Genomic DNA, 12,199 nt, shown 5'->3' on the forward strand with positions numbered 1-12,199 from the left:
AAGTGAGCTCAAAATAAGCTTTGGGTGGGGGGGTCAGGGCACCATGCCTGGGCAGTTGACCTCTGACTTCAGCCAGTCAGTGGTGGTTAGTCCTCCTTGCTCTGGGGCCTCAGTGCAGGGAACGTACTGACAGGCTCGACCGTGTCACTGAGGGGGAGACATTCCTCGGTAAAACATGTGAAGCAAAGAACACCTCCCTCTCAGCAACTCATGCAGCTGTGAAAAGGTAAACGCGCACTAGATGCTGAAGGTGAGTAGTTACAACCAGGTTGCACTGAAACTTGATTAAAGGAATTATTAACCTTGTGATGTGAGACAATGAGAAGATGCTTACATCAGCAAAATAGATTATTCTAATAGAAGATTCTGATTTGAGCCTAATTCCTGTATTTTTAATTCTAAAGAGTCAATGACTTTTTATGAGAAACTCAAAAGACTTCAGTATTGAATCCATACAATACTGTCGTGGTGTCTCCTGGTTTATTAGGAAGGGATCCTTCTTGTGTACACAGGAGCCAAAGGCACTAGTTCATCCTCCCCACCCCCACACCAGAGGGACTGCAGGACTGCCCCAAGGCAGGGATGGTGCTCTTGACACACCATCCAGGTTAGGCCACACTGACCTTCTCCCAGGGCGGAACGAGTCCAAAGACCCCCACGGGGAGACTGAGAAGCAAAACTCAAGACTTGGGGCTGGGGTCCAGGCAGTGCTTCCTCTATGGCCCCATTACTGTCAGTACGTCACCCCCAGGGTTCCTCTCTGAGTCAGGGGACTTGGCAGCCCTCAGACAACTCTACCCTGTGACTTAGTCCAGAGGGGTGCATGCTCAGAAGGGACGGACCGTAGGAATTATCATTCCTTTTCTTCCTTTTTTCACGTCTACAACCAGGAACGTACAAAAACATGCAGTCCACTTTTATGTATAATCTAAAGGGGACACTACTAATTCCAAGTGCCCAATTCCCACTTTAAAGCTTCACGTCTGATGCTTTGTGGCAACCAAGATACTACTTTTTTATGCATTAAATCCCACAGTGGTCTTCATGAGAGAGAGAATAAGAGAAAGCAACTCACCATCATGAGATTGGTAGCTCTGTTCTGCCAGGTCTTGATAAAATAAGACATAGCAGCAAATCAATGAACCAAAACCTTACAGTAGAGATGCCCCCACTCCAGGTGAACACTGGTCCCTCTTAACCTGGCACGGTTCACCACCTCCCCAACCATCCATTAAAACAGAGCACCGCCTAACAACAGTCCATAAAAAAGAGTCAGTCAGGGGAGGGGGTGTGTGCAAAACAGCATAGCTTGTCCTCCACCAAGGCTTAGGTGAGGGGACATGCATGTCACGGACAGAGGATTTAAGCCACTGATTGGGAGCCGCCAGGACTGGAACAGAGGTGTTGGTAGTCATGACAAAGGTCTGCTTTTTCTTGCCAGCTCGGCCAGCTCTTCCCTGATGTGCTGCACAGAAGCCTCGTCTCTCTTCAGCTCCGCTTGCCTCAGTGCTTCCCTATAGGTCTCTTCTGCTTGTGCATACAGTTCTGGAACAGCCCGAGAGAAGGGAGAAAATGCATGTTTCGTCATGATTCTGAAATGTTCTGAAGAGAAAGCATGTGCGATGGGACAGCTTTAGTTCATGGTGTGAGACCTGGTGTGAAATAAGCTATGACCATGGGACGCCCGGACCTCAGGGAGCCCTTCCCTGATGGAGATTCGGGTAAGGGACCTGTCCCTGCAGGTTTCTGAGCAGAGGGCAGAGCTTCATGAGGACACATCGAACTGTCCACATGCCAAAGAGGAGGAGGAGCCTGCGGAGCACTCCAGAAACAAAGGACCATGGCCTCACTTACACCCTCAGCCCACCACCCAGGTTCCCGACCCACTGATGGGCACCCCGCACCTCTGTGCATCAGGACTGCAGCCAGATTGCTGAGCAGCACGTGCAGTTCAGGGTGTTCCACCTGCCTCGCCAGGTCTGATGCCCTCTGTGCGTGAACACAGGCCTCGTCAGTGCGGCCCTGTGTGTCCAGGGTAGTGGCCAGGTCATTCAGCAGCACGATGGTCTACACGGGAGAAAACAGCTGCTGCTTGCAAACGAAGATTCGCTGGAGAAGACAACAGCTACCCACGCCAGTACTCTTGGGCTTCCCTGGTGGCTCAGCTGGTAAAGAATCCACCTGCAGTGCAGGAGACCTGGGTTCAATCCCTGGGTAGAAGATCCCCTGGAGAGGGAATGGCATCCCACTCTAGTATTCTGGCCTGAAGAATTCCATAGACTTGTCCATGGGGTTTGCAAAGAGTCAGACATGACTGAGCAACTCTTCACTTTCCATAGCCCTAGTGTCTGGTGTTCTGTGGATGCCCTGAAGGGCTGTCTTTCCTAGCGGTGCCCCTTGGGGGTCAGGTGTCAGCCTCTGTAAGTCAGGTGCATTTATCATCTACACTGCACAGCAGCAGTCTGACCCTCTGGAAAATGATACAAACCTGGAAACCAGGTAGCAAGATGAATATTACTTATTAATTTGTCAAAAAAGCAGCAGCAAATAAACACAGCGAAAAGTAGTGACAGGATGTGACCCGTCCTATGGCAAACCAGTGCTCTCGAAGACCTCTGGGCAGATCTAGTACCTCCCTGGCAGCCTCAGACCCTTCCTAAAACAGGGCAAGGGGGAGTGGATGCAGCAGGGCCCTCTGTTCGCATTTCCTATTCTGGATTCTGAAATCTTCGTCTTAGACGCCTGCTGTCCCCCCTTACCTGTGGGTGTCTTTCTCCAAGTATTTCCTCAGAAATCCGCAGAGCTTTTTCATACATCCTCTGTGCCTGAGATGGCTGCTGGGAGAAGAGCAGGTAGCGCGCGTAGGTGTCCAGACACATGCCCAGAAGGAGCCGTGTGTTGGCCTTGTCATCCGCTGAGAAGGAAGCGCGAGCAGTGCTGGGTGCAACGAACAACAACCAGAAGGGGGGGGGCAAGTGCTCTGAACACAGTCACTAAACCAGTCCTCCTGACCCATACTTATACACAAGGTGATTAACATCTACACTGGCTCTTGAACCCAAGTGTGTGTTGGGAAGGGGGGATTTGCCAAACCAACAAGTAGGTATATCCAAGAATTCAACTCCCCTGACACCACCTACCCAGAGAATCCCCAGGTAACCCCCCACTCCACTCCAGACACTGGTCCAGGGTGTCACCCGGGGATGAGAGGTTCCCAGGACCCCTCCCCTCGGGTTCAATCAGTTTGCTAGCGTGGCTCACAGATCGCCTGTTTCTATAAGGATACAACTCAGGAACAGGTGAGGTGGGGGGGAGGGGCTTCCCGCCTCTGCAGGTGCCACTGTCCCTGTGCCCCCTCCAGAAGAGCCCCAAGCCCCATCCTCTGGGGTGTTGATGGTGGCGTCTTTAATGAGTCACCTTCCATCCCAGTCAGGGGTAAGACTGAAGGCTCCAACCCAACCACATGGTTGGCTCTACTGGCCACCAGCCCCTGTGCTTTAACAATAAGCTAAATCACACTCCACACTTAAGAAAATTTGAAGGATCTGGGGAGTTCTGAGGCAGGAACTATGATGAACAAAGACCAATGTATGAGACATTTTCATCATCTGAATGACCAAATAGATATTTCTTATAAGTCACAATTATTGTAATATAAGTAATGAACCTTTCCATACCTTTTAAGATTGAGTCCACAAATAGATTAAAACAGTATTATTTTTAGTTTGAAACTAATATTATCTAGCATGAACCATGTGAAGATAAACTCTTATTCTAACAAAAAGCCTAGGGCCAATAAAATTTTCTGGTATGAAAACAGCGCACAGAAAGGAACCAGAGAACACTCAGAATCCTGGGATGAAGCATCATAACCCAATTTAAAGAACAGCTAATCTATTTTTTGAAGAACAGTAATAAAGGCTGCAATGTATGGCAGCTTCCAACATACCATGTCTGAAAAAGAAGAGCCAGACAACAGGGCTGGGGACCAGCAGCTAACAGGAGTTGGCCAAGTAAAGGCCTTGGAGCCACGACACAATCAGCACTTAAGTGGTGGTGAGCTGGCGGAAAGGACACTGCAGACAGCTCAGCAGAGGGGAATGTTCACACGGAGGACTCAGAGGGTCTCTCGGATAACCTCACAGAGCACTATTACCGGATGCCCAAGTGAAGGGGTTCAGACAGGTCTGTTCACCAACAAAGGGATCACCACACTGAAACAACTCCTTCCATATCTTCCAAGTTTAAATGGTGCATAGACTTTAGAGACGACGATGTTGCCAAATAACCATATGATCAGTTATTGAGGGGACAGTTTAAATAAAACAATGCAAATAAAGTATCTATAAAAATAATTTCAGAAGGTAAAAGTGAAAATAAAACTTTCCTTCTAGTAAAAACCCAAAGTTCTTACTCTAACCTAGTTATATATAAAAAGCAAATGATAAAAACCAAACCAAGTTTTAAATAGATCACCTTGCAAATTTTAAACTATTTTTAAACAAAAAGCACATATAAATTTATGGATAAATATAACCAATACACAGAAGCAAAACATAAGATGGCACCAAATATCACTTAAGATACCATTTTTCTGAAGCAATAAAAATAGATCTCATTAGGTGCACTCTTTAAATGCTGAGCAAAAAGCTTGTAAAATTAGCAGTTTAAGATCCACACTATTGTGAGAGAACAGCGTGGAGAAAGGCCCAGGCAGAGAAGCTCTGTGCCCCCCAGGTACTGACACAGGCCCAAGGTGACCGGAAGAGTCACAACACCTACAGACACTAAAATCTGCACTCGTAGAGAACAAGACAAAGATATTTACTGTGCATTGAAACTATCACAAAATAATGTGTCCAGTACTCCAGTTCTCAAAACTTTCAAAAATGACTGCTGACTCATTACTGGAACACATGCTAATTCTCTGTAAATATTTCTACATTAAAAAAGTATACTCTGTATACTTTAAAAGGAGAATATATGTTCAATACTGTAACTCAAAAATACAAGAATAAAGTGACAAGTAATTCTAGTGGAAAATTATTACCCCTGATACCAGTAACGGTAATTCAACTACAGTGGCAGTAAAGATAGTAAAGCTTTTTAGAAGGAATTAACTGATGAGGTAAGTTTTACCTGTTAATATTTCATTAAGAAAATATATTTTAAATTCACAGTACATTCTAATCACAGTAACATAAAGTTTTTTAACACACAGCTCTAAATATAGGACCAAGGGAGAAATAAAGACTCCGTAGTGAGACCATCAGCACACTGCTAAGTTCATACCTTAGTAAAACACCAGAGTTCCTTTCTCTAATAACAATTAAAGCATGCTTCTTTGAAATACCAATATAAACAAACACCACTAGAAGTCACACACCAAAGAAACCTACAGACAGCGGAGAAACCGCTGCCCCCAAAGGGCTATTCAAATCTGAGGGGAGGGAAGTGTATTTATCTCCTCAGACTTTAATTGTAAGTAGTTCTTTATCACAAATCATTCCTAGGAGAAAAAGATGAGGTAACCTAAAATCAGTCTATGAAAAAGATTCACCACAGAAATCTTTAGTCAAAATACAAGCAACCTGAATTTTCAAATGCACCAAGCAGCTTTTATTCCAGGAATGCTGAGAATGACTCAGTGTACTTACTATTTCTGTGCACCAAATCAGGCTTGCATAAATGCAAGTCTCCATCAGTGAGAAGAGCATCTTTGATTTGGAAGAACTCGAGCACAGGTACCCGCTATAATAATCTGGGAGAGGCTACAGGGTCTTTGAAGCTAAAGGCATTTGCTGCTTATGCTCCAGGAACGTCCTTCACCTGCCAGGCTGCATCTCATCACCTAATTACCTTGGTGCTTTCCAAGACCACTAACGGTGCCAGTGGAAGGAGTTTTGGTTCCAGTAATATGACAGATAATCTGAAAACCCTTCTGCTTCAAATATTAGATAAATCATAACATACCTTTTTACCTGCACAGCTGAGCTCCTGAGAGAGGGAAATCCTGAGGGCCAGCAATTACAAAGGAGCTAAAACCCAAAGGGAGAGCATGAAGCAGGGCCCAGTTCTCGCCGGTTGTGTGGTGGCCTGAGTGTCTCTGAATCCAGAATTGGGTTCTTCATCTCACACAGGACACAGAAGTAGATCTGAACTCCCTATAAAGCCAGGATGACCCCAGAGGCTACAGGGGGACAGGGACCACATGGAAACCCATCACAGACACCCCCACCCCACCATGCTCCATTTGATGACTAAATCCGAGCCATCCCTTCCAGCTTGGACCTGAGAGCCTGGAAGAACAAAGCCAGGCCAGAGACTCATTTCTCAAAGCCGCTGAAGAGTCTGTAACCCCGAGTATGTAAGCATGGAAACAGCTCAGGTAGGAATCAAAGGATGGTTAGAGGAGGCTTCCCCTGAAGATAACTGAGTGACCCCCACTGGAACTCTTCCTCAGAGGTCAGGGGCTCCACCTACGAGCCCTGCGCCGGCCCCTCTAGTCCTCATCCCTCAGCTTACACCCCCATTCTTCAGCCATCTTCACATATGCAACCACTTCAGTGGGTGTTTGCTGTGTTTTTCCTCCACTAGAAACCAACCAGGTTTTACTTACAGCTGTATCTAATGTGCATCCCAGTGTTTCCTGACTGGTTGAATGAACGAAAGAGAAAAAAGAAGGTATGAACTATACACGGGAGGCACGGTAACACCAAACATTAATTTTACCCACGGAAGTCACAGGAGCAGGATGTGAATCTCGGGAAGCTCAACACGAGGTGTCATTACACACCAGCGAGAAAGGGACTCACTAAAAAAACAGCCCTGAGTTAAAACCCAGTCTGGGGGAGGAAAACATAACAGCCATTACCTCACACCACAGTAAAGACAAATTCCAGGCAACCAAAGACTCAGTGGAAAAGAACCAAGTACTTATTTACTTGTGGATTATTAGCATGTTAATTGGTTTCCTCTGGATTATTGTCGATTCCTGGTTATATAGAGTATTAAAGAATTATTAAACTCCATTAGGAAAAGAGAAAAAGAAAAATAGCAAAATTTATCTCTGAGGTCCGTACACACAACCCCATCATGACAAACTGGTATTCTCTAATTTTTCAATCGCTTTGCGGGTATCTGGACACCTAACTACTGTCAAAGATGATGTGTGGAGATCATGGTTTCCAAACAGTGTCACTTTTGGCTATTGATATTTTGACAGATAATTTCTGTGAATTACAGTGTTTAACTTAGATTTAGTTAGATACCCATTAGATGTCCACCTCCCCTCCAACCCCAGCTGTAACAACCAAAGAATCACCAGAAGGTGCCAGGTGGAAGCCAAATCTTTAGAAGAGACTGTTTTTCTGACCTTAGAAAGTGGAGGATTTTATTAAACAAGACTCAGAAAGCACAAGCCATAAAAGAAAATACCAAAAGATTCTCCAATCTGTCAAATGCCCTAAAGTGAAAAGACAAGACCACCAAGAGAGAATGTAACCAACAAAATAGATGCTCCAAAAAAAAAAGGATGCTTAAATATATTAAGAATTATTTACAAATCACTGAGAAAGAAAAGAAAAACACCCTTCAAAGAATAAGGGAAAATTTTAAATGAAATACAGTGCAATAAGAATGCCAACACATTGCCGATGAAAACACAAAGTGGTAAAAGCACACTGCTCAGCATTTGGTAATGTCTAGTGTGTGCAGGCCAGCAGTCCCACTCCTCAATACGCCCCTGGGGAACAGCTGGGCATGTGCACAGAGACACAGGTCCCAGCATTACTCCCACAGCATGAGAGGCAGGACCTCCATGTCCACCGATGGGCCAAGTGAGCACGTGCCCACAGTGGAGTATCAGGGCCTCCACTAGCCTGCATCTCTCCTCTAGAGGATGGAAAAAAGGCGAACCCCCCCGCCACCCCGACCCAGGAACAATCACAGGAAGTCACCTCTTCCGAACAGACATGCAGCGTGACAAGCAAATAGGGCCTTTGTGCGAAAAATAACATATTTTAAGTATCAACGTGGATAAAGCTCAGCAATATGATGAGTGAAGAAATAAACTGCAGAAACAATTATACAGTAATACACTGTTCATATAAAGTTTAAGAACATTTTAGTCCCATAGTTTACTGATGTATTCAAGTATAATAAATAGGCAGAAGAATCATAAACACCAAAACCAAATTCAGGATTATAGTTACATCAAGGAGAATTACCCAAGGGGTTTAAATTCCCCCTAGCCCCCCAGACCATCATCTGAAGCACATGTAAGTAAAATACTGGCTTAGCTGAAAAGTCTGTTCAGGCTTTTCTGTAAGATGGGATGAAAAACCCGAATGAACAGTACCTAAGACTTGCCAAAGCTAAGGGGAAAGCATACAGGTATCTATTAAAGTTTCCGCTATTTTTGCTTAAAATCTTTAAAAAGAAGAAAGTACAGTTACTTACTTTTCTGGATAACTCAGTAATACAGAATACACAGTGGATACGAGGAGACAATATATTTATATACTATAGAACAGAGAAAAGAGGTAGGCCGGGACTATACTGGTGGTCCAGAGGATAGGAATCTACCTGCTGATGCAAGGGACCCGAGTTCCATCCCTGGTCTGGGAACTAAGATCCCACATGCCTCGGGGCAACTTGGAGCCCATGTACAAGAGAGGCCTGAGCACCGCAACTACTGAGTAGCCCCTGCCCACAGCAACCAGATCAAGCCCACAAGCAGCAATGAGGCCCAGCACGTCCCAAAAAACCCAAATAGGTTCACCAAAGACCAGGCAGAATTCAGAGAGACCAACCCCTAACCTTATTATGCTGAAGAGCTTCCAACGCCTACAAAGTAACCAGGCAGGAGAAAACAGGTTATTTACAAAAGAAGGTGAATAAGTTGGCTTCCGCATTCTCTGCAGAAAAATCCCACCAGATGCAAAATTCCAGATCGCAGAGAACTAGGGAAAAGTAGCAGATTTATTACACTGTAGTCATCTTGTCTTACACAGGAAACCGAAAATAAAAATTTTTTTTCTGAGTCAAATACATCTTGAAGAAATTTTAGGTTGCTCTTAACAGAACTAAGAACCATATTATGTGCCTTCCTTCCAAAATATAAAAGGAGGTTTAGTGAGGAAAACAACCCTTTAAGAGGGACTTGAAAACACAAGAAATAACAAAAATGGAAAGCTTTTAACGCAAAAATTTAGACCAAATATCGCTTTCAATTCTAGATTTAAGTAGGTTTTATTATCACAAGGCAACAATACTCAGATTAGGTTAAAAAAAAAAATCCAAACACAGACTTCTACAAAAGACATACTGAGGGAAGCCATGGTGGTTAAAAATTGAGCTACCAATTCAGGGAACACAGGTTCGATCCCTGGTCCAGAAAGATCCCACATGCCACAGGCAACTAAGTCCATGGGTCACAACCACTGAGCCCTTGCTCTAAAGCCCACAAGTTGCAACTACTGACCCCTCGCACCTAGAGCCAGTGCTCCACACGAGAAGCCACCACAGTGAGACGTCCACGTACCAAAAGAGTAGCCTCCCAGCCAGAGAAATGCCCTTGCAGCAAGGAAGGCCCAGCGCAGCCTCAAAACCCCAAACATACTGAAAACAAAATGACTCAAATCTTAAGAGTAAGATATAGTCAACAATGTGAAACTAAAATTTGTGACAAATACCTTACACAGGACAAAAAAGAATCACTTTTCTGATGAAAGGATAATTCATAATGAAGCTGTGTGTGTGTGTGTGGGGGTGTATAAAATCTGGGACTCTAAACAGCATATAAAGAAAAAAATCACAAAAACATAAATATTGTCTACAACTACACAATGTCAGCAAGGGTACAGAAGCCTGAACAACACTATAAACCAACTAAACCCGACACACATCTACAGAGTGCACCTCCCCTCAAACGCACACGCAACACCCCAGATGAATCATGTTGTTGTTGTTTAGCTGCTCAGTCGTGTCCGACTCTTTGCAGCCCTGTGGACTCTTCTGTCCATGGGACTCTCCAGGTAAGAATACTGGAGTGGATTGCCATTCCCTTCTCCAAGGGATCTTCCCAACCCACAAATCAACAAACTCTTGTCTTCCATGTCTCCTGCATTAGCAGGATTCTTTACCACTGAGCCACCAGGGAAGCCTGGATAAACCATGTACCAGGCCATGAAACAAATCTCGATAAAATGTAAAAGGACTGAAATCATACAAAGCACGTTTTCTGATCACAATGGAACAAACCTAAAAATCAACAAAAGGAAATTTCGGACATTCACAAATACATGTAGATTAATCAACACTCTCCAAAACATCCAAGAGATCTCAGAAGAAATCACAAGAAAAGTTAGAAAATATTTTGAGATACATGAAAATAAAAACACATCACACCAAAATTCATGGGATGCAGCTAACATAATAGAGGAACATTTTTAGATGTAAATGGCTACATTAAAAAAGAAAGGTCTCGGGAAGCAGACTCAAGAGTGTGTGTGTGTATACGTGTATATATATATGTATATATATGTGTGTATATATATGTATGTATATGTGTATATATATGTATATATGTGTGTGTATATATGTGTATATATATGTATATGTGATTGATTAGCATTGATATAGAGCAGAAACCACATTATAGAGCAATTATCCTACAATTAAAAAAAAAATCTTAAATCAACAACCTAATCCTCTACCTAAGAAACCAGAAAAAGAGCAAAATAAACCCATGGCAAGCAGAAAAGATTAGAGTGGAAACAAATGAGGTAAAAAACAAACAATATTAGAGAGAAAAATGAAACCAAAAGTTGGCTCTTTGACAAGTTCAACAAAACTGACAAAAACTAAAAAGAAACACATATAAAATAGGAAAGTCCTTCGTAACTCATAGGGGTAAACATAACACAGAAGAGCTAAACCACTTAATTGACAGGTTAACAAACTCTCTGATAGTCCCTGTGAGCCCGGGCCACAGTGCTAGAGCACCTCACCCTCCACAACAACTCCACAAGGAAGGCTCTCCTGTCATTTCTAGGGGCAAGGTCCCACTGCTGTTCTAAGTGGAGAAGCCAGAATTCCAACCCGGCTCAATTCGAAGCATTCATGAAACCAAATGCCACTAGAAATACTCCAACTTTCCAGAAATGTTTTACTTAAAATATGAAAATCTGGGGAAAGAATATGATCTTGAATATATAACAGAATATTGTTAAGCTATGCTTTATAAATATAATTCCTAAGAAAACTTCTTCCAGGAAAATACAGGAAAAAAAATTTATAAAATTCCTTCATCCATGCCTTCACTTACTCAACAGATATTTATTTAAGTTATGTTATTGATACTGTCCCTGGTACTGAAAGCAACTCAAGAAGATAGAACCACCTTAAATGCGTACGGAACCAAGGAAGGAAGAAAAAAGGGTGCGAGAAAATAACTAAAGGAGATCTGACCCAGATGGTTTCACAGATCCTACAGCTTCCAAGGACTAGGTCACTCCGTGTAATGCCGCATACCTATTCCAGGAAACACAGAGAACATGCCAACTCATTTTATTACATTAATACAATCCTGTGATGACAAGCTCAGGAAATCAACTATGGATCTCACATGAGAAAACAAATGCAAATGTCTCAATAAAATATCAGCATTAAATATTACGCAGCAGTACTAGCAAGCATGATACAGGACATCTACTCATGCAGTTTGACACCAAATTAGACTGAAGACAAAACTGTCCAGCACTGTTGTTACTTAACACTCTGAGACTATGGCCAATGAACTAAATTTAACAAGGCGGGGAGTAAGGACACAGGAGTAGAACTATGACTTCCCAAGTAGTTAATTCTGTATCTGGAAATAGTGTGAATATCAACTGAAACCAAACAGTTTAGTAAGGTGTCCACCGAGAATCAGATGTGACAGAACAGCATCCCATCTGTGCAGAAAGCAGCCCACAGCCCTGAGTGGGAGGATGCACCCAGAGTGACTTCTGCCAGCAGGGATGCCCTTCATTCGTGTCAGGAGCCCCTCTCTCACATGATTCGAGAAGAGGGATTCTGAACACTGTCAGGAATGGATCCTGGCCAGTTTTAACCAATCATGGTAACCCCTTTGGTTTGCCAAGTACTGGGTTAGAAATGCCATATGACCCACTCCAGCCAAAAGGAGTAAGGGCAA

At 43.5% G+C, this 12,199-nt stretch overlaps 1 protein-coding gene across 3 annotated transcripts in view; it reads right to left on the reverse strand.

Annotated features, from left to right (window-relative positions):
* Window positions 1–463: 463 nt before the first annotated feature.
* Window positions 464–12,199, reverse strand: part of TTC19 (tetratricopeptide repeat domain 19) — a 29,528-nt gene continuing 17,792 nt past the window's right edge. The window contains exons 8-10 of one of the 3 annotated variants that reach the window (XR_011259847.1): window positions 2,760–2,914; window positions 1,905–2,181; window positions 464–1,545 (exon numbers count right to left, since the gene is read on the reverse strand). Coding sequence is in view for 1 of the 3 variants with exons in the window: in XM_069603434.1 (XP_069459535.1) it covers window positions 1,412–1,545; window positions 1,905–2,067; window positions 2,760–2,914 (452 nt within the window). In the remaining 2 variants the exon portion in view is untranslated. Of the gene's footprint in view, window positions 1,546–1,904; window positions 2,182–2,759; window positions 2,938–12,199 lie in introns of all 3 variants that reach the window. The other 2 variants (XR_011259846.1, XM_069603434.1) reach the window with 2 other exon arrangements.

This window comes from Ovis canadensis, chromosome 11 (genome assembly GCF_042477335.2).
Source record: "Ovis canadensis isolate MfBH-ARS-UI-01 breed Bighorn chromosome 11, ARS-UI_OviCan_v2, whole genome shotgun sequence".
Lineage (NCBI taxonomy): Eukaryota > Metazoa > Chordata > Mammalia > Artiodactyla > Bovidae > Ovis > Ovis canadensis.